General features: G+C 57.5%; 1 protein-coding gene and 2 long non-coding RNA genes across 4 annotated transcripts; all 3 read right to left on the reverse strand.

Moving 5' to 3' along the window:
* Positions 1-399: 399 nt before the first annotated feature.
* ARID5A (AT-rich interaction domain 5A) lies at positions 400-12,912 on the reverse strand. 2 transcript variants are annotated; one of them, XM_044772901.2, is made up of 7 exons: positions 12,786-12,912; positions 5,517-5,632; positions 3,872-4,010; positions 3,551-3,603; positions 2,955-3,052; positions 2,460-2,619; positions 400-2,021 (listed from the first exon to the last, which is right to left on the reverse strand). In XM_044772901.2, exons 1-7 carry the CDS (start codon positions 12,787-12,789, stop codon positions 786-788), a joined length of 1,806 nt encoding a protein of 601 aa, XP_044628836.1. In that variant the 5' UTR covers positions 12,790-12,912; the 3' UTR covers positions 400-785. The 2 variants fall into 2 exon arrangements, with proteins under 2 accessions (XP_044628836.1, XP_044628837.1); XM_044772902.2 differs by lacking the exon at positions 3,872-4,010 and having other exon boundaries at positions 12,786-12,897.
* A 1,253-nt stretch (positions 12,913-14,165) lies between these two features.
* LOC139045488 (uncharacterized) lies at positions 14,166-15,160 on the reverse strand. Its single transcript, XR_011503868.1, has 3 exons — positions 15,024-15,160; positions 14,614-14,718; positions 14,166-14,360 (listed from the first exon to the last, which is right to left on the reverse strand). It is a non-coding gene; the product is annotated as an uncharacterized lncRNA (long non-coding RNA).
* Positions 15,161-18,541: 3,381 nt separating this feature from the next.
* On the reverse strand, positions 18,542-20,004 carry LOC139045487 (uncharacterized). Its single transcript, XR_011503867.1, has 3 exons — positions 19,867-20,004; positions 19,201-19,322; positions 18,542-18,676 (listed from the first exon to the last, which is right to left on the reverse strand). It is a non-coding gene; the product is annotated as an uncharacterized lncRNA (long non-coding RNA).
* Positions 20,005-22,173: the final 2,169 nt, after the last annotated feature.

A 22,173-nucleotide genomic window follows, 5' to 3' on the forward strand; every position in this document is an offset into this window, starting at 1 on the left:
GCGGCCACACGAGGGTGGACCAATTCACGCTTCCTGGTCATGCCGTCAGCTAGCAGCTGCAGGGGGTCTTCTCGCTAGGACTCAGAGTGCAGTTCTGCCACTTACCTGGGGAACCTGGGCAAGTTACTGGCCCTCTCTGAGTCTCAGGCTCCTGGCTGTACAATGAGCAAGGTAACAGGCAGTTGTCCTGAGGCTCGACTAGGAAAGTGGACGGCAGGCACAGGACAACTGTCACAACCTGCTGAAAGATGAGCAGGAAGCTGCATTTTGCTCTGGGTCCTGCTCTTCAGTGGGGTGGCTGTGTTCCAGATCTGAGTGGGTCCTTGGCCCCCCTGGCCCCTCCACTGGCGGCCCCGCCTGCCCTGTGAAGATCCGCACCACGCGCACCTCAGGACTGGGTGGATTCACATTGCTGTTTTATTGGGTTTTCTGTGGGCAGCCTGGATGCCTCAAGCTATCCAGCTCCTTGGCCCCTCAGCCCATTCCCAGCCTCTGCTCTGAGGACTTCTGCTGGGAGCTGCCAGCCCTGCACCGTCTTCTCCCAAGGCCCTGCCACAACTGGGCCTCCAGTGCCCAGGGTCGGGCTGCTACCTTGAAAGACAAACCCAGTCTTCCCACTGCCTCCCTCTTTGCACCGGGCTGCCCAGCCAGGGGCATGTGTCTCCATCAGACACAGCCAAGCTCTCCTGGGGGAAGAGCTCCAGCCCAGAGCCCCCTGGCAGTGCCTACCCATCTTGGGCCACGTCAGATCCTCCACAGCACAGCACAGCGCTGCGGGCTCTGACCTACAGCTTTGTGTTGAGGTGGAAGAGGTGGGGTGCTGCATAGCTTGCGGCAGGTGGCACATGCCACGCAGACGAGGCCGGGCAAAGTCTGTGGCGGAGGGCACCGTCGAAAGATGCTGGGGGGAAGTGCATCAGACCAGCGGCCATGGGTGAGGGGGCTGTAGTGGCCAGGAAGTGGGCTGGGAAGGCCGGGATGACCAGGGGGCTGAAGGGGAGGGTAGCTTGGCCCTTTAAGGGGTCGGAGGTGCTGGCAAAGTTCAGTGGGCAGCGCAGCATGGTGCCCCTGTAGGCCTCTGGGAGGGCAGGCCCCAGGGCTGGGCCCAGCAGGCAGGAGACGGCCAAGCCAGGCCCCACAGACTTGGCCCCACACTCCTTGGCTTCGGCCTCCTTAAGAAAGGGAGACACTGCCCGCAGTTTTTTGCCACCATAGGCAAAGCCCTCTTCCTCGAGGCTGCGCTTGTTGCTGAGGCCTGGGCTGCTAGGGAAGGTGGGTAGGGCCACAGGGGTCTCGGCAGGGACCTTGGCCATGGGGGACACCCAGCAGGCTTTAGGCTTGGGGTAGAGGCTGCCCTTTCTGGAGCCGCCTTTGTGGAATGCAGAGGGGCGGTTGGCATCCCCGCCCCACACCAGCTGGGGTTCTTTGACCAGCAGCCCCTCTTCTTTGCCAGAGGGCCCCAATAGCAGCCCATCTTTAAGACTGGGGAAGAAGTCCCGGGGGTGCTGGCTGATGGGCTTCAGTACCTCAGTGGGGTAGGCGTGGAAACAGCCAGTGAAGAGGGGGGCTGCCGGGCGGGGACCCACCGGAGTCTCCTCCCTGAGGCTGCCCCCAGGGGCTTGCATTTCCTCCTGAGGCGTCAGTCGGTGCCTGGAGTTCTCAGCCTGCCCTCCTGGGCTCTGGGGACTCTCTGGGGGGCAAAGAGCTGGGGACGTCTGGGGCTCCCCGTTAGGGCCACCTGCCCCATGCCGACAGCCCTCCTCCTGACACTGCAAGGCCTCTGCCTTGCTCACCTGGGCCAGGAGCTTCTTTTTGGCCAGTGGTGACATGATGCCATGTGTCCCTTTGCAGTAGAAACTGGACAGGAGACGCTTGTAGGCCTCAGGGCAGCCGCTGGTACCCACGAAGGGCAGAGAAGGCCCAGAGGCCGAGCCCGGCTGTTCTGTGCTGTCCCTGAGGGGTTCCTGGCTGGGAAGCCGCACCAAGTCCACGGCATCTGTTTTGGTCTTGCCTGGCATCATCTAGAATGAGAAAGGCCATGCCTCAGGGCTGGGTGTGAGCTATGCATCCTGACCTGGGGACCTGGTGACAACAGGGTCCTGGGGGGAGGGAGGGCCTAGGAGCCTCTTCAGCGACTTTGTGCAAAAATTTCAAAAGGTGTCCCGTCCTCTGAGTGGATACAGCCTGGTGTTAGGACACGGGGCCTGGTGAATGGGGTGCAGACTGGAGTTCAGACCCCACATGTGCCCTCGTTTGAGGGCCCTCAAATAGGGAGCAACTTGCACAACCAGCACAGAGGCCCTGGAGCCCCCCACAGGTTCTGCCCTCAGACCGCATTGTGGGTGTTCTGGACAGGGAGCTCTGCGGCCACACCACGCCAACAGGTGGGGGAGCTGAGAGGGGCAGGGGACAGGGAGGCCCAGGGTCAGCTGGTGGCCCCAGCAAGGCTCAGAGCTCACCTGATCCTCCCGCTTCTCCTCCTTGGCCTTCTTTGGCCTCTCAGCGGCCCCGTCATCCCCCCGAGTCTCCTTGGCCATCTTGTATTGCTTCCTGGGCTTGGACGGGGGCAGAGGCTTGTCGTCCTCCCCCTTCAGGTGCCGCACGTACGGGAGGACCAGCCTGAGGAGGAGCGGGCATGTCCACCAGGAGGCCAGGGCTGGCAGGCCCGCTCCACACTTCCTGCCCCTCTAGGCCCACCCCATCTCCTCCAAGCCCCTTTGGCTCCTCCCCAACCACGAACACCACTGCCTGACAGTGTACACAGACAACCTACACCACCGGGGCCCACGCTCTTCCCGACCCGTGCAGGACGCCTGCAGCGTGCGCATAGCTCGTGCAGCTCACATCCTGCCTCCCATCAGTATATTCTCCCCGCAGCCCAGATGCGCTCTGCCCGCCCCTGGGGGTGCAGGCCCTGGCATCCCATACCCAGGGGGCCCAGCCTCGAGCCATACCTCTCGTAGTGGCGGCGCGTGCAGGTGGCTGCACTGGTGCTGCCTGGGCTGCCCCCCAGCTCGTCGTACACGTTCTTCCAGAGGCGGCGGCCAGTCACCTGCAAGGGCACCATGTGAGGGCACAGCCAGCCGCACCCCTGGCCGGGGGCCCTCGCAGCTCTGGGTCCTCACTTGGCAGGGACAGGGGCCAGGAGTGCAGTCTTGCAGCTGCTCCTCCAGCCGCAGGAATGGGAGACTGGTGGGGCGCGCCTGGCCGCCAGCCAGTTCTCCCTCCCAGGGGCCACTGCCCGACTGCTGGCCCAAGCAGCTTCCCGAGCACTGAGTACCGAGCACCGGACACAGGGAGGACAGAACAGATGGGGAAGAGAGGAAAACTTGCTTTGACCAGCAAAGTACCAGTGGCACAGCAGGCCCCTCCACCTCCCCGCAGCATGCAGGAGCGCTGGGGAAGGGGCAGGACCTGGGACCTGCTGCCTCTTCCACTCTGGAGGCAAGGACAGCCCTGCTGGGCCCACGTTCTGCCCCAGCTCCCCCTGGGGTGCAGTGGGAATGTGCCAGGAGATGCAAGGTGGTGAGGACTCAGGTGCCCTTCTTACCATCTCATAGGCCCCCAGCTTCTCCACGGCCTTGTAGATTTTCCACAGGTTAACTGGAGAAAAGAGAGGCCAGGGCCCCGTCAGTCTCTGCCGGAGGAAGGGGCAGCCAGCAGCCCGTTCCCATGGCCCTGTCAGGCAGGCACAGAACCAGCACACCCCCAGACAGGGCCACTGCGAGGGACAGGGCACCCTTTCTATGTGCAACCCCTGTGGGCTGGCAGCGTCCAGGGTCACCCAGAGTGGAGGTGCCTGCCCCGATGCCCTGCCTGGGTGGGGTCCCCTGCTGGGCCCCCCCTCCCTGCCTGCACCCCAGGGACGCACTCTGCTTGAAGCCGAGATGGGGCACCCTCTCGATGGGCGTGTGTCGCTCCTTCATGAACTTGTAGAGGCTGACCAGGAAGGCCTGCTCCTCCTCCCGCTCCTGCTCCTCCTCCCGCTCCCCGCCTGCCTCGGGGGAGTCCTGGGGAAAGAACAGGAGGCAGTGGGATGAGCCCCCAGTTGGTGGGTGGCTGGGGACAGGCGGAACCACTGGCTGCCGGAGAAGAATGACATGCCTGGCTCCCAACCCCAGGCTCCCACAGGAGGGAGCAGGCCCCCAGCACCCAGCCTACTGCTCTGGGCTGAAGTGAGTGTCCCCGGCATCAGAAAGGCGCAGTTGTCAGCTACTAGGGCCCAGGACCCCAGGGCAGAGTCCACAGAAGCCTGGCTCCAGGGATGGCCCTAGGAGCAGCCCCGCAGCTTCTCCAAGCCTCTCTCCAGGCACAGATCACTTCTTTAGCTCGCTCTAGATTTGTTACACCTGTATCTTCGCTCCTCAGCCTGAGCTTCTGGCAGCAGGCCTCCCAGCGGCCCCTGTGGTCAAAGCTGAAGGAATGAAGGCGCTTGGTACTTTCTGGCACTGAGGGTCCGCTTTGCCGGCCTGTGTCCACTAAGCCTTTGCTGCGGTGGCCTGCCTCTCTGACCTGCCAGTGTGCGAGCTGAATTCAGGGAGGCAAGGCCCTGTTCTGGGTTCCCGTCACGCTTCCGTCAGATGCACAGGACTTTGGTGTCTGCTCCCAGAGAGGCAATTTTTGCTGATGCTGTTCATCTGGCTGGTGGCTCAGGGCAGAGGGGATGGTTGGGCTGGAGCTGAGGGCTCGGAGAAGAGACAGTTCCCAGGTCCTGGCTGGGGAGGCCCCCAACACCAGAAGGACACGAACCATCTGGGCCTAGAACGTGCGGAGAGCCATCTGTTCCCAAAATACTCGATTCAAGCCCCATTTCAGTGTTTTTGAACATCAAAGACCTCTGATAATAACTGACACACAGACTCACATGTTGCCTATGACACTGTGACCTGCGGGGGACCGAGGCAGCTGGTTTGAGCAGGCGCGCTCACACTGCTCTTCAAAGGAACCTGCTCCTCTGGTCCTCATCTCTGAATGATGCACAAACTGTTGAAAACGGTTACCATTTGCAGCTACTCTTCTATGAGAATCAGGATTTTCACGTCAGACTGTGCCACCAAAGCAAATGGCTAAAACGCAAGGACGCCAAGGCTGACCGCTCTGCCATGTCACCCACGGCTCGCCTCTCAGACCGTGCTCAGCAGCATGGCCTCATTGGTCTCGCCGAGGGACTCTGATGTCCACGTCATACGTGTGGATGCATGGCTGGGAGTACGTGTTGGTTTACATCACAGAAGAGTGCTTTCCTCTGTGCTACAGACCAGGCTCCAGGTAATCTCCATTTGATAAAAGGGATCTGCTATGAAAACTGTGTGGGAGCCCTGCCCAGGCGACGGGCCAGTCCTCCTGCCTGCCAGCTTCCAGCTCCCACTCCTCCCAATGCAGGGCCCCGGACAGCAGGATTGGGGTACAGATCACACCTCCCTCCTGAGAGCTTGGGGAGTCTCCCAGGTCACCTGGGAGGCTGTGCACAGGCAGGGGTCTGGGGGGGAAGGCCCCCCGGGGGTCCCTCAACTCACCTCCAGCTGGATGGGACTCTGGCTCTTGCTCTGCTCACCATCGGGTTGAGGGGACACAGGTGGGTCTAGGGGGTCACCCCCCTCTGACTGTTTCCTTTTCCCTTTGACAGAAGGTGCTGCAAGGAGAGAAAGAAGGAGAGAGGAAGGAGAGAGAGAGAACACGTGAGATGCAGGTGGGGAGGAGGTCTGCTGGGGAGAGGCGGCAGGTCTAAATGCCCGGTGGGGGTGAGTCCTCTCCTTCCCTTCCTTCTGCAGCATGTCTTCTACACCGCGCAATACCCCCCACCACCACCACCTCCTGCTGCGCTGGACACAGGCCGACCCCAGAAGCACATGTGGGCTCCCCCTTGAGAGTGACTCTGCTCTCACTCCTCTCCTCTGCTCATCCCCAACCAGGCCCCGCCCACGCCACACCTGCCGCCTGGCCTTCCTCTATTCAGGCCATCTCCCCAAGCCTTTGAAGGAAAGCCTAAACCAGCACGGGGTCAAGTCAGAGGAGCCTGGAGGTGGGGCTGTGGCACTCGGGAACTCCTGTCGCCAAAACCTGCGCCACATCCAGGCAGAAAGTTTTCAGAGCAGCTCAGCCAAACCGGGAAAGCTACTGAGGCTCCCATGTTTGTGGGCCCCAGGGGGCTGCTTACACACACCGTAGATCCTTCGGGAATAATCGAGAAGAGAGTAAGTGCCCGTCTGTGACGCATCCGACCTTTCCCTGCGCACCTACAGAGTCCTAACTGCCCCTAATTAGGCCCCATGTTCCCCCCACCGGCAAGGGGCCTGGTGACCCTTCAGGGCTCACCTGACTAGTTGCTTCCTCTGGGAGGCCATTCCCCACTCCCAGCCAAGCTCCTGCTTCTCTCCAGCCCTTCTGACCGACTCCCATCACTTGTCTGGCTTTCTGGCAGCTCGGTCTCCCAGCACCCACACACACTAGGTGCCAGGTAAGGGAGAAGGAGCGAGTCTCACAACCACCTACATAGAGGCCAGGGAGGAGCCACGGGCTCAAGCTTACTAAGGGCAGCCATGAGCCGACCGTGGCAAACACACACCACCTCTACCAGTACAAAAACACAACTGTGGGAAACTGCTTCGGGCCACGCGCAGGCTGGCAGCAGGTCCGAGGCCAGGGGGATCCACGCCTCCTGACCACCTTTGCTTTCTCCTTTCCTTTCCTTTTTTCTTTGTGATAATCTAGTATGAACTGTCCCATACTCCTGGTTCGGTCCAGCTCAGGAAACTCTTACTGCTGGGAGCCTGTGCGATTACCCCTTCATCCCAGAGAGAGAATCTCCTTGAGACTAATAAACGCGCATAAACATGAGCCAGCACATGGTGTCAGAACCTCTGGCCACTGGATACGCCCCCTTAGTGGTTCACATAAGCGCCACTATGCCTGCAATTACCCTCTCACACTGTGTGGGTCCTCAGCTCTGTGTCCCTGGCTCTTTCATGTATATTTTCTCATTTAGTCCCAGGAGGGATCCTGTTTTAAAGAGGGGGAAACTGAGGCCAGAGAGGTTAAGTTGCTTGTCTCCCTGGGGACCAGGATTCAAGACAAGGTCTGTCTGACACCAGCCCAGTGGCCTGGCCTCACCACCACTGCGGTGCTGTGGCTATCACCAACATTTGAAAGCCTTGATGAAGAGTCCAAATAGGCCTGGGAGAAACCAATCCTCCTGCTGGTCAAAGAGAAAGCGACTCGGCCATCCTCTCAGGCTGGCTCCTGACCATTGGAGACATGGCCAACCTCCAGAAATAACCAAGACGGATGCCTTTCCAACCAAGTCCTTGGGCAACTCTGTGCCTCGGTCTTCCCTTCTCTGAAATAGGAGAAAAAGACCCAGGAGTCCTTTGCTAACTATCCGTGAATTCCTGAAGTTTTCCAGGTCATGGGAGCACCTGCTTCCACCAGCTTTTCTCCTTTCCCCTCCTGCCCTCCCTTCTTTCACATCCTCTCTCCCTTCCTTCCTGCTGGCTCAGACCCTCAGCATCAAAGGACTCTCTCCGTCTGTTCCTGTGACAGGGGCTTCCTGCTGGAGCCCTCCTGCAAACCTGCTATGTGACTCTGGCAAGTCACTGCCCTCTGGCCTCAGAGAAATAAGGTGGTCGGACCAGAGCCCTTTAGAATCAATCACGTGGGGAACATTTTAAAGACACTGATGCCTGTCTCCCCACCCCCTACTCCCATCCCCCCAAGTCTGATTTAAGGTCCTGCAGGAGCATCTGAGTTTAAAGCTCCCCGGAGGATCCCAGGGGGCAGCCAGGTTAAGTGCCACCGGCTACAGGATTTCTAGTCCCTTCTGCTCAGTTCTGGTGAGCTCTGCCTGGGCCACAATCTCCTGGAGTTGGGCACTCAGGTTACCTGGAAAGGAGGTCACCAATCCGAGCTGTTTAACCCCAGATGGGAAAGGGATTAGAGCTCTCACCAAAGCCACGGAGGGAAACAGTCTTTTTATCTGTGTGTCCAGCGGAGTCCCCAAATGAATCCAGCCTCCATTCTCTCCCAAGAGCATGGGCCCCCACTTCTGCAGCCTCAGACATGGGAGAGGACTCCTCCCCCTCCAGGGTGCCCTCAGTCCTGTCCCTGGCAGCCCCAGTCCCTCCCTTCCCCAACCATTTGTAGATCAGGGTTCCAGGCAACTCTCCACTTGGGAAAAGGGTTCTGCTACAACAAACAAGTTTGAAACCCTTTGCCATAGGTGACGGGCCAGTCCTCCCACCTGCCCAGCTCCCACACCTCCCCCAGCCAGGTCCCAGGCAGCAGGGCTGGGCCCCTCTCCTGGCTCTGCAGGGGAAGGAAGGGGCTTATGGACCGGCCATTCCAGGCCCCCAGCCACATCCAGCCTGCAGAGGCAGGAGAACCCCCTGCCCCTGAGTGACTGCTGCTGCCCAGGAGCCACTGAGCAACTCTCTTGCTCCGAGCTTGTGGGTGTAGATCCCCTCTGAGCGCAACGCCTTAGGTGTCCATTCAGAGGAGGTAGGCTCGATTACAGAAAGAAAACCTCTGCTCTCCAGAGGAATGTCATTCAGACATTGCTTTTTCCATCCAGGAAGCAATAATGACAATAACGGTGATTATCGTTTCATTGTTTACTTTTAACACATCTGGAATCTATAAGGTGTGAGATGGAGATCTAATCACGTCCCCTCCAATGGTTAGGCGGTCTCGGTATTGACTGAGTGACCCCTCCCCCCATAATTTGAAATGCTACTTTTCTCACAATCTAAAGGCTTATAAGGGACATATTTGGGACTGGTTTTGGACTTTCTATTCTGTCTCGTTCACTGGGGAATGCTGGGCCCCGTGCACCGTTTTAATCTTTGTAGCTTTGTAAAACAACTCACTATCCGGAAGGCAAGTCCCCCATCATTACTCTTCTGTTTAAAAAATCCCATCTGAACTTTAGGATAATTTTGTCACATTCCCTTTTAAAAAACACAGAGACACACAACACCAAAACCCACTGGGGTTTTGATGGAATTGCCTTTAAACTTAAAAGTTACGAGAAATCACCCTTTCTGACATTGCCTCTTCCTTTTCAGAAGCCCGTGTCTCCACACTCAGGTCTCCCTCTGCAGTCCCCAGTGTTCCTTCTTAAAGGCCTGGTGTGTTTCCTGTTGAGTTTATCCTTGTGTTTGGTGCAGCTGGACAACAGTGTGAGAAAAGCCTTGAGAGCTGACCGGAGGACTTCGCCCCACAGCCTTTGCCATTTCCTCATTTCACTGTTGGGAAGAGGACAGGGGGAGGTTGGTGGCTGGGCCAGGAGATGAACCCTGGGCCCCTGTGCCCAGTCCGTCACTGTGCAGGGAGTGGGCGTGGCAGGGGTTGCTCAAGGCCCTTCCTGTGTTAGGCATCTGATTTCTATTCAACTCCATGACTCATGTCCAAGTCAAGCTTAACCCCCAGATCCTAAAACCACAGCAGTGAAGAGGTTAGTTTCAGTCACTGACTGCAAAAGAGGATGCTCCCTGCAGACCACTTCTTCTGCCACTACGCTCCTTCCCTTTCCGAAAGCACGATACATTCCAAATCAGACCAGGGCTCTGCCAGGACTTGGACTAGGCGTCTTCATACACTGACTCACCGAAGCTTCCAGCCACCCAGTGGGTATTATTTCCCCCTTTAACAGATACAATACCTGAGGCTCCGAGATGTTCAGTAACTTGCCTGAGGTCACACAGCTTATTAGTGGCAAAGCTGGGATTCAGAACCAGAACAGTCTGTCCCTAGACACTCAAGATGGCGACCCTGAGATCTAGAGCATTTTTTTAATGGGAACAGGGAGACCCCAAGTTCCTTAACCATGCCTACTTTCCCGGAGTGGATCTGCAGTCTCCTGTCACATCACTCCAGTTAATCGGCTAACAAGAGCCTGCCCCTGCCATACCAGATGACAGGCTGAAATCGGGGAGAGTGGGCAGGAGGAGAGACGGGGAAAGGGGCTCTGACACCATAAAGGTGCATCTTTTACCAAGTCAGTTACCACTTCTGTACCTCAGTTCTCCCATCTATAAGGTGAGTGTGCTAGAATCCGTGGGCCCAATGTTCTAAGCAGAACCAAGTGAGAAACGAGGCTTCCCCCGGAAAACACAGCTGAATGTTTGTGTGTGTGTGCACGCACACACATCCCTGGGTGAGATCTGAGGTCTGCCTGTCCTGCTCACTGCCCACAGAGCAGTGTATGGCACAGAACAGGTGCTCCATAAACATCAGCCACGTGGACGCAGGACAAGCCCCTTGATCTCAGATACTCCTGATGCCCTTAGAGGGGCTTGAGCTGTGACTAGTTCAAGGCCACCCAGCCTGTCAGTAACCCAGTGCCAGGCTGCACCACTTCTCTTTCTCTCTGCCTGCCCCACTTATCTCTCTCTCTCTTTCTCTCTGCCTGCCCCGCCCCATTCACCCTTGGTGTGATGGGAAGGAAGCGACACTTCCTTTCATGAAAAGTCACCCACTGGGAGCACTGTGTCAATTACGACAATAATGGTAACAGCAGCCTCAATAACAACCAGCAGACATGGCCCCACCCCCTCGCCTGAGGTTGTTGGCTTAAGTTTCCCTTAGCTTGAGCTGGAGCCGAAACAAAGACAGCCTTTGAAGCGGCCAGTCCACTTCGTGGCCCAGGAGCCGGCTGCCTGGCGGAGTCTGCATGCCGAGTTTGCTCCAGTGGGCGGTGTGAGGAGGAGGACCTGCCAAGGGCTGCGCTCCAGCCAGCACTGAGGACCTCGGAGCTGGACATGGGACCCTTGAGGCACAGGGTGCAGCTCCTGCAACAGCCTTGCCTCAGTGTCTCAGACTGGGGGCCGGGGGGCAGGGTCTGGGAGGAGCTGGGGCCAGGATGACAGCCTTGAGAGAGTACAGAAATGTAGGGGGCATGGGGGTACCAAATGGGAGACTACCAAGCCCCACTGGGACCCCTGGCCCTCTTTAGCCAGCTCTGGGATGTCCTAAAAGACCCTATTGCAGGATGGGGCTGAAGCCCCACTGTCCTCTTCCAAGTCTGGGTGATTCTGATGATAACAGTAACAGCTCCATCTATGCACAGTTTCCTATGACCCCATGAATTACACTTCACGTTCCCATTCCATCTACAGAGAAACCAGGCTCAGAGGCTTTAAGCGACTTGTCCAAGATGTGGCCAACAGTAGAGGCACAGCCAGGACCGGAGGAAGGCTGCCTGACCGCCCATGGGGCACTCCTCTGCCTCTCCCCTTTGCCACTCCCCTTCTAGGGCCCCCCAAGGTGGCTCTCCAAGCCTGTGGGCCCAGGGCCTAAGGGGGACTGTGGGGCATCCCAGGCCAGTTTCCCACCCGGAAAAGAGGAGACCAAGGGGAAGGGAGGGGGCGGGGTCTTGGAGGCCTGCTCCTCCCTCACGGCCAGACCACGACTGGTCTCTAAGCCTCAGTTTCTCAGACTGTGAATCAAAGACGGAGCGGCTGATTGTCTGAGGTCCTTTCTACCTCTGCTACTCCAAGTTCTAGGCCCCAGACGGGTCCCCAGGGCTCCGATGGACTCTGGAACTCCACTCCGGGGGTCCGACCCTCTAGCAGCCATCCCCCATCCCTCCTCTGCCCCAGCGCGGACTGCAGGTGCAGAGACTCCGATGTCCTCAACAGTGGTGCTCGGGAGAGGACAAGAAGCACCTGTTATCCTCCCCGCGGACCCCTCCTCGCCCGCTGACGACCCCGCAAACAAAGGGACGCTGGGCCAGGCCAGCGCAGTGCCTTCGGATCCGCACGCCGAGCCCTTGGGGTCCGGCGACCCCCCACTTCCCCGCGTGTCGGCGCGGCTGGGGGACGTGAGCCCCGCCCGGCGGCGCCCCCTGGACACTCTGCGGAGGGACCGAGATGCGGCCACCCGGCTGCGCCCCGCAGCCAAACATCTCTGCGCAGCCAAACGCTCGCAGCCTCCGCTTCTCCTCTCTCTTTCCCCCATCACTTCCCTTCTGGAGCCCGGAGGGGAGAGAGGAGCAGAGACTGAAGAAAGGAGAGCAAAGAGGGAAGCTACTTCTTTCCTGCGGGGGGGGGGGGAGCAAAGGAGGGCGGACAGGGGACAAGAAGAGACACCAGAGGAGAAAAGAAAAAAGGGAAGAGCGACGAGAAAGGGTAGGGGGCGAGCAGCAGGTAACCGCCGGAGCATCAGCACACCCCTCTACTGAAAGAGGAACAGTGGATTCTTCAAAGTGTATTGAGCAAGTTCTTCAAAACCCGCGCAGAGTCACTTTCAGGAAACGGCGGCCGCAGTGGAAAGCGCCCCGCGGACCCCGGAGCCTCTTCTCGGCGGCGCCGGCGGGTTCTGAGAAGCCGGGGCCGGGACGGTGGGGGTGGGGGCGGCGGGGGGCTGGGCGCGGAGAAACTGCTGCGGACAGCTGTCACAACAAATTAGCTGAGACCAGCTCGAGATTGAAACCACAGCAGGAAGTGGGATGACAGAACCGTACAGGACTTGGTAAATTTCAGTCAAGAGACGGCGAGAAGAGTTTCGAGATAAACGCCCGGGAAGCCCCTGGCCGCCAGAACTTTTTGTCTTTCCTTTTTTCGAAGAGCACGCGCCGACAGCCGGCCTCACCCCTCCCGCGCAGGGCGGAGGGCGCGGGCGCCGCGGGCCGGGCTGGGTCCCCGCGCCCTCGCCCCGACCCCACCGCCGCCCCCGCTGCGCCCCCCGAGGCGGCACCGACGGCCACGCGGGCCGGGGGACACCTGGAGCCGCCGCCCCGCGCTCCCCCGGAGCCGCCCTCCCCGTCCCGGGACGAGCGCAGAGCCGCTTACCCATGGCCCGGCGAGGTCCCGCGGCGCCCGCCCGAGCCCCTCCGCGCGCGCAGCTCCGCCGTCCCCGCGCTCTCCGCGCGACTGGCCCGCGGCGCCGCTCGCCCGCCGCCTCCCCGCGGCCCCGCCCCGCCCCGCCCGGGCACCGCCCTCGCCCCGCTCTGGGCTCCGGTTGGTGGGTCTCAGGCCTCTGCGAGGGGGCAGGGCCCGCCCCCCGAGCCCGGGGAACTCTGGGAGTTGTAGTGTGCGCCCCCCTCACTCCCCCACCCCCGTCCAGGATCAAAGACCAGGGCACCTGAGTAGGCTCCTCCCCTAGAGGAGGAGGCAGGACACCCAGGAATCACTGCCTCCAGAGGCACAAGCAGAGTCTTGGAAAAATCCCGCGCTGCCCGTAGGGCACTGGGGGCTGGGTTGGGTGAGCAAAGCGCTTCTGATTTTGACTTGAAGGGGATCGTGGGCACTTCCCAACTCCGGCCCCGCCCAACATAGAAGTAGAGGTGGTTGGTGTGAGCTAAACAAGGATTCAGTCCAAACTAGCAAGTCCTTGGCAAAAGCTCTGTGGAGTTCCAGAAATGCCTGTGACAGGAAGCCTGCCGGTGGTGGCCAATGTCCACATGTGTCACCAAGAGAGTGTCAGCTACAGAGTGAGGAGTCCAAAGAGGGGGCATGACCCCCGCGGAGGGAGCTAAGGGTCAGGCTTAGGATGAAGTGGGGGCCGGAGGAGACGCTGAGCCAGCTGCGACAGCAGGGCTTCCACAGGAGGGAGGAGTAACCCTGTCCTGTGCAGGTCACAGGGAAGGACACTGAGGCTCGCTTTGAGAGCCCAAAGTCTCGCAGGATTATTCACAATAGTCAAAAGGTGGAAGCAACCCAGTGACACTTGAGGGATGAGTGAATAAACTGTGGTCGGTACCTACAATGGACTATTACTCAGCCTTAAAAAGGAAGGTAATTCTGACACATGCTACAATGTGGATAAACCTCTAAGACATTACGCTAAGTGAAATAAACGAGACAGAAAAGGGCAAATACTGTAGGATTCCACTTACACGAGGTACTTAGACTCAAATTCACAGAGACAAATAATAGAATGGTTGCCAGGAGCTGGGGGGATGGGGAAATGCAGAGTTAGTGTTTAATAAGTACAGAGTTTCAGTTTTGCAAGATGAAAAAGTCCGGGAGATGGATGGTGGTGATAATTGCACAACATTGTGAATGCACTTAATGCCACTGAACTGTACACTTAAAAATGGTTAAGATGGTAAACTTTATGTTCTGTATATTTTATCGCAATTTGGAAAAAGAGCCTAAGGTCTCAGCATGTGGCTAGCTAGGACTTGAACTTTGTTCCTAACACGTAGGAGGCATTCATGATTTTTTGTTGATTAGTTTTAATACAATGGGTCTATGCATTTCACATCATCATGGTCCTCATTTTATCGGGTAAAACTGAGGTTCTAGGAGGTTCATTAGTTCAAGTAACACAGCTGGTAAGTGGTGGCGCTCCAGAACAGGCCTCCTCAACCATTCCCCTCAGCCATCTCTTGGCAGTGCTGCTAAGAGAATAGGGACCATGGCCTGAAGAGGAGAGAGCGGAAGGGGGAAGACATGAGCACTGGTGAGGAAGTGGTGGGCCAGCAAGATGTCCAGCCAGGAGCTGGAACTGAGGCCTGGAATCCAGGAGTGAGAAACGGACTGGAAATATACATGGTTGAGGAGCCCTCATACACAGGGACCCACCAAACCTGTTCGTACCCATTACTGCCCACCCATCATCCTAAGCAAATGGACCAGGGCTGCAGGTTGGTGACCTTGAAACTCTGGCCCTTACCTTTTGGCCTGGGGATGGAAGATCGCTCCAGGCCCAGCCCAGAGCAGACAGCACTGTGATCTCCCTTGTCCGCCTCACAATCGGTTGGTCTGTGCGAGTCAGTGCCTGTAGATTTGGTAGCAGACACATCATGGACAATATTTAGTAACTACCGAGAACAATCGTCACAATGGTGATTGTAATAGTGCACCCCACTTCCCAGCTGACAAGCTCTCCAGGAGAACTGAGGCTGTGGTGGCAGACACCACAAAGGAATGCCATCAGGAAGCTTAATGGGCTTCTAGTCCCACCAGTAAGGATTGATTGCCTAAGATTTGGGATGGACACCAGGACACTGCCCTCAGGGTCGCAGTCCAGGCTAACCCCTCCCTCCTGGATTGGATGCCTCTTCTGACCAAGGAACTCATTACCTTACAAAGCAGCTGCTCTTTCCACCACGGGGTAGGGTTCTAGGGTTATTCTGCCATCCAGGCAGCCGAGCACACGCTTACAGACAGTAGCTGTTGTGCAAAGCTTCAGCAAGTCAACACCTGCCGGTGCCAACCTGGGAACAATATGATCTAAATTTAATTGCCTCCTGAGGCAACTGTTTGCAGTAGAAAGTAATTTACAACGGCTAATAAATCTTGCAGAGGACGGACATCTCCATTTGCCTCCCTAAAAGCATAAACACTTCCATTGCTCAAGATTCTATCTCACACACCTCCACCCCTCCACCCACAGCCACCCTCCTCCTGCACCCTCCAACCATGGGATCCCAGCCCAGGACAGCCTGAGAGGAGTCGGCCTCGCCCCTCAACGTCTTCGTGTCTCGCTGTGTCTCAATAGCACAAACATCGCCACTAATAAATGCATTCTTCCTGTCAAAACATTACAAATAAATCAGTCCTCTCTGACACCACTCCAAATTCAGCTCCTCCCTGCCAGAACTTTCCCTATGTGTTTTCATAAATATATGTATCCATCTTATAGAAAAATATGTAACTTTGTTTTACATGTTTTTAAGTGAATGATATAATTCTATTTTTCCCATTCTGCAGCTTGGTTTTTTGTCCAAGAATCTATCTCGGAAAGCCCTCTCTGTCAGAACACAGACCTGCTTCTCTCTCATATCTGCAAGGCTGCGTGCCTTGGTGTGGATCTACCAGTGTTTTCATTTAAGCCCCTCTAGACGGTGCTTAATCTTTTTTTTTTTTTCCTTCTTCTTCTCCCCAAAGCCCCCCAGTACATAGTTGTATATTCTAGTTGTAGGTCCTTCTGGCTGTGCTATGTGGGAAGCAGCCTCAGTGTGGCTTGATGAGCGGTGCCATGTCTGCACCCAGGATCTCAACTGGCGAAACCCTGGGCCACCGAAGCAGAGCGGGCAAACTTAAACACTCAGCCACGGGGCCGGCCCCAACGGTGCTTAATCTTTTTGTAATTACATGAATCCTCTGAGAACGTTCTGGACCCCCTAAGAACACTGTCAGGGCTTGGAAACTCGCAAACTCTTCCCAGAGACTGAGCTAAACGCTGTCTTCTCCTAACGCCTGCCTCCATGTCCTAGCACCCCTTGCCAGCCCAACACTAGGAAGAAAACCTGGCCCTGGGATGGTTCTCACCCTGGAGCTTTCAGAGCTGGAGGGACCATTGGAGATCTTCTGTTCACCTGGCCTCATTTTAGCGAGAAGGCCACAAGGACCAGAGATGTTAAGTGAGTTGCCCGAGGTCACACAGCAAGTCAGTGACGCTTCTTCTGGGACTCCCACTGGGACTCACAAACCCATCCACCACACTCAGGAAACCACGCACAGCCAGTTTTCTGCCTAGGAAGCTCCGTTCCCAGGCTCAGCAGTTGCAAAAGGCCCCCAGGGCTTTGTTTTCAAAGGAGAAATGAAGCGGGAAGTATTTTTAACTGCTGGCCCCGCCTTGCTCCTGCCTGGCTCCCTCGTGCTAGCTGTCCAGGAAAGGCCGGCTTCACAGTGGCATTCGCAACTCATGGAAAACAACAAATGCCCGAAATAGACGATACCCAAGCTCAGGAATGGAAAAAATTGGCTCATGGCTTCAAATGCCTCTTTTAGAAAAAGCCAAGAATAGCTTTCGGCCTTTGGGGAACTGCTGGGGGTGAGGGAGTGGAGAGGCGTGGCCCTGGGATAGGGACCCAGTCAAGATCGCCAAGGGCCCCGCTGCCCGCCTGCCTGCCCGAGCAGCATTGGCCACTTTGCCCAGGGCAGGTGAAAACCAGCTCCCCGCTTTGTCCACACCTGGCTGTCTCCCTCCAACTCCACCCCAGCCCTCCCTCCCGCTGAATCTGGAACAACTTCCTTTGTTGGGCAGGGCCCAGGCAGGGCGCCCCTCCCACCAACGTCCCAGCAGGGTGGAAACCGAGATTCTGCACTTCCTGAGCCTGAAGGGTGAAAGTCGAATTCCCTTGTGTGTGTGTGTGTGTGTGTGTGTGTGTGTGTGTGTGTGTGTGTGTTGGGGGGGGGGGGACAAGGAGAGAAAATCTGGGTTTTCATCCCCACTCAGACAGCCCAGCTGTGTGGCCGTGTAGAAGTCACTTGACCTCTCAGAGCCTCAGGTCCCTCGGCCAGCAGGGGTAATCCTCAGTTATTCATTCCTCGGACAGTCGTCGTGGTCGTACTGTATGCTAGCTCTGGCCAAGACACTGGAGGCATAGTCGCGACCAGAACAAAGCTCTGACCTTGTGCCCCTGAAGGTGCAGCCTCATTGGCTTCAGAGAATCAGCCATTCCTTCCTCAGTGACTGAGCCAAGGCTGGTGCTGGGAGGGGCGAAGACGCCTTTGACACCAGTGTTGACTCTCTCAGACACTCACCCGGCGTGTTTCCGGGATCATTTCGCTTAGTGTCCCCCAGCCCTATGAAGCGGGCGCCCGATTTATGCCCTTATTACAGCCGACGACACTGAGAAGCACAGAGTAAGTGCTTCTCCGCAAACAGCAAGGAGGTAGGAAAGGCCGCTGTGAGCCAGGTCCCTGTTAAGCCCTGGGTACTTGGATAACTAAAGCCTAGTTCTTTGTGTCACTTTGTGACACGAAGTGGTAAGTCTAGACTGGAGATCAGTACAAACGCACTGGACAAAGGCTTTTTTAAATCGTGGGGTCTGTGTACGGCTGTCTCCCATTTGACAGATGAGTAAACCGAAGCCTGCAGAGATTAAGTGACTTGTCCCAAGCCCCACCACCAGATTTTCTGCCCTAGGGTTTATCACACGCGGGACCCTTTTGTCGCGCCCGACCCCGCCCGACGCCCGCACCGTGCCGACATTCCCCGGGCCCCGGGGGGGTAGGGGGGATGGGGGAGGAGGTGCCCGGGCCCGGAAAGAACTACGTCTCCCAGGATGCCGTGCGAGGGGTGGGAGGGGTGCGAGGGGTGGGGCCGCCGCGGGCACAAGGCTGTCATTTCTTGGTATTAAAAAAAAAAGATAGAAAAAGAAAAGAGAGAAAGAATCAAAGCCTCAAGCGTCACGTCTAGGAATAGCCTCGGAGTCAGGCCAAGTCATTATAGACGATGAGTAATCCGGTTAAGTCATTTCTCTAAACACCATTCCTTGTAAGAGAATTAAAATATCAGCTTACATCAGGGGCGAGGCGGGCTCCGGGGACCCGGCGGGCGCGCAGCCAGGAGGGGGCGCGGCGGGCGCGCTCGGCCCTGCCGGGGGCGGGGCTGGGCCCTGGGATGGGGCCCGCCACAGCTCGCCTCAGTTTACCTCGTTGTTCAGGGCTCCGGGGACAGTTTGGGGCTGCCTCCTCTCCGGAGAATCGGTGTCCTCCGTGGGGGCGGCCTTGTGAGGTGAATGAGACAGAGGGGACTAGGCCAGGCGGGGCTGGGGTTCCCTTTTATTCAGTGTCCCCGCTTTCTCCCGTATTCCAGAGGCAGTATCTGGACAGCTGCGGGCCCGCTGTCAGAGCGAAGGGCTGGGGAACGGCCTGGGGACACTTAGAGAGGAGAGAGGGGCCCCAAACCTCCTGGGAGGTGCCGATTTCCCTCTAGACTTGCAGAAAAGTCGTTGGGGGGGACGGGTGGCCACCAGCGCAGCTTCGGTGTCCTGAGGGCAGGCCTGTGAGGAATCGGGGAGGGCGAGCTGATCAAGAAGCAGCCTGTCCGCCTCTGGAGCCTGCCCTCTCAGCCGCGAGATGGGTCCCAGGCCCAGCAGTGAGCTGGACACAGGTACCATCCCACTCCCGGTGGTCCTAACCTAGACCCTTGCCAGGTCGGTCCCCTGGGGCCCAGAGACTTCCCACTGGCTTCCCCCACTGGTCCCCTAGGCAGCAAAGGAAACAGTGACTAAGTGCTTGAGGTGGCCTTCGCAGCTCTAAGCTCTTTACACACATCCAATCTTGCAATGTTAGGTACATTTTAAATTCCCTTTTTTACCAAAGGGCAGAGGCAAGCACAGATAGGTTCACGGCTTCCCAGGAGGCAGCACTCGCTCTCAGCCAGTCCGCTGGAAGAAGACCCCCCCACCCCGGAGCCAGGCCAGCTGCTTCCAACCCTGCACCCTCGCTGACAGGTGACCTTGCATGAGTTCCTCCCCATCTCTAATCCTCAATTTCCCCACGTGTAAAATGGGCTTAGCAATACCTATCTTGCAAAATTAGTGTGAGGGTTAGAAATAACACAGTCCTTCCACAACTGATCACTCTGTTGTGTCAGGGGTATCCTCTGGCAGCCTCCAACAGAGCAGACTTGGTGTGCTTCTGAGCCTGTGCAAGAAAAGAGGAAAGGCATAATACTTAAATAAACCCTCAGGGACCTGACCATCTCTTAGCACAGCAGCCATCCTCCTACACCACGGGACGGAGCCCTGGCTGCACAGCTGGCCCGTCTGCACAGCCCTGTCCTGTGTGCGCCCCAGGGGAGGCCAGGCTGAGGCCCCAGACCCTGGCCTTGGTGACCTAGGCTAGCTTTGAGACTCCCTGCCTGATCCAGTTTTCCAGGTTTTCAGGTCGTGGCTTCAAAGTCCCAGGGTCTTAGGGTCTGGCCAGGATGGCGAGAGGAATTGTGGGTAAGGTAAGTGATTCATCTCCAACCTGAGTGGGCCCCTCAACCCTTTCAATCCTGGAAACCCAGGCTTCGGGGGGGCAGTGCTCTAATTCCTGCTCCCCAAACGAACTCATGGGACTTTACTGACATCAAAACTAAAGCTTCCAGCCCAGGAGTTGTCTGGGGCCCCCTGGCTCCAAGAACTCAAGATCCCTTAGAGGTTTCACGCTCTCCCCACACCTGTCCCCACTCCCACTCCCTTACCTGAAGGCCAGGCCTCTGATTTCGTCATCTGGGTATTATCCACCGTGCGACTGCCACCGGGGGGCCTGCGCTCGCTTCCTGCCTTCCCCAACAATGTTTGTTTGAAACGGCACCTGGTAGGGAGGACCCCAGCGGAACTCGGGTCTAAATGGTCTTGTCTCCACCCCAGGCTCTCCTTCCTTCCTAGTCTGCCAACCAAGGGCTTGAATTCTCCCCACGCCCACTGCACATCCTTTCTGGAGCATGTCTGCAAATCTGTGTACACACACCTGTGCATTTGCATGAGCATCCTGCGTGCAGAGGAGCCCATACCTCACACTGGGAACACACATACATATGTACGCACTCAACTAGAACTCACTGGAGAGCCCGCAGTCCCTACGGCTTCCTTCTCCCCATCTGGGGCACCACCTTGGCCTACCTTGGACACCCTGAAGGGGATAGATGGTTGTCCAGCATCCCCTGCCTCTCCCCAACTGCCTACCTGTGCCTTGGTTTCTTCAGCCATAGGGCTGGCCTGCTTCTTTCTGGATTTTGGATTTTGCTTTGTTATAACTGCCTTCCCTCCCTGTGTTGGCCTCGGCAGGCTCTTCTGGACCTGCCTGGGTGGTACTGGACACAGCTGAAGGCAGAGGGCTGCATGCAGCTGGCCTCTCTGGGTGTTGGGCCTGGGGTAAGGACTGCTCTTGGGCATGGCGGTGGCTTGGCATCCACCCCTACCTGGAAAATCTGGCAATACAGTCACACTAGGAGGACTGTCTCCCCAGTGCCCCATGCCCTATTCCTGACATCAAATGTTTGCATGTGCTGTTCCCTCTCTGCCTGAGCCCCCTTCCCTAGCTCTGCAGGTCCCGCCATGTCCACCTAGCAAACTTCTGCTCATCCTTCAATGCTCCGCCTGAAGCAGGCATCCACATCCCCTCCAGCACTCCCAGCATACACCTCTGCTGTGACATTTGTCACACTGGAGCTCCTATGGTCAGTCCCACGCCATCATGGGACAGGTCCTTCCTATTGGCCTGTACCATGCTGCTGGCAGGGCCACAGCACCCAGACCACTGCCCTTCCAGAGAGGAGCCCAATGTTCAGAGGAGCCGGATGTCTGAGGTCCCACAGTAGGTTCAGGAGACCTGAGAGTTGGTGAATAAAGGAGTTGGGAAGGAAGAGGAGAAAGTGAGCCCCAGAGGGTGGATGCATGGCAGGTGCTCAATGACGATCCATGGAAGGGGAATGAAGGAGAGGAATGAAGGAAGAAGGGGCAGGATACCTATTTCCATCTCCTCCCACGCCTCCCCACATCACCACGGGGCATCTCGTCCTTCCCCAGGGCAGCGCTTCCTAATTTTTAAGGGCAGGATATTCTATGATATTTTAGCCTTGAGGTCACACGTGCTCCCTCCTTCCTGGACTCGCAGGGCTGGGTAACTGCAGAGCTGGTAGTCACTCCATCCCTCTGGCCCCAGGCTGGCAGCTCAGATCAGAGCGCCACCCTGGGTCACCTGCTGCTGCTGGACCTAGATGGGGCCCGGGAGCAGGATCTGGGGCTGTGGACGTCACTCAGGGCAGTGGTCCTCAGCCTCCTCAGGAGCTCAGAGCCCCCAAGCCCCTGACCCACTGGTCTCCACAAGAGGAGGTTCCAGGCACCCAGTAGCCTCACTCCAGTGAGTCTGAGGCCCGCTTGTGGCTGAGCAGAATCTGCCTTGGCAAAGCGGGCAAGTGACGGGCATCTTTCTCCATAAGAAGACAAGTGCCCCAAATCAGTTGCGTTCTTCACGTTCAGTTTCCTCATCTGTAAAGTGAGGATGGCATGATAACAGCCCTCACGCCTCTCAGTGCGGTTCTGCGCCCTCCATGAACCATTTCTCATAAAGGGCTTAGAACCGCGCCTGGCAGGAGAAAGCGCTCCGTCAACACCCGCTCTCATCCACAGCCCAGGGCAGAGCGAAGGCAGGCCCGGGGACAGCTTGACTGGGGGAGGGAGACAGGAAACCTGGGTCCCAGGTCCAGCTCCAACACTGCAGATGGGCCCCTTGGTCCTGGAAAGCAGCTGCCCACTCCATTTCCCTCCTTCTGTTCCTATGTGTCATATTTTATTGGCTTTGGGGGCTTTTTTTTTTTTTTTTTCTTTATCAACAAGGGCTACATGAAACCCCTAATATTCTGGTTAAGTTTTGAAACAGCTCAGAAATCCCCTCCTCCCCTTGTGAGTCAGCGGCAGGAGCAATAAGCAGAACTGCTAGTGGGCTGCTGCGAGAGAAATTCTGCAAAATAACAGCTGGGCGGCCCTGCGGCCCCAGGGATTTGAAA

This window comes from Equus asinus, chromosome 6, assembly GCF_041296235.1.
Source record: "Equus asinus isolate D_3611 breed Donkey chromosome 6, EquAss-T2T_v2, whole genome shotgun sequence".
Lineage (NCBI taxonomy): Eukaryota > Metazoa > Chordata > Mammalia > Perissodactyla > Equidae > Equus > Equus asinus.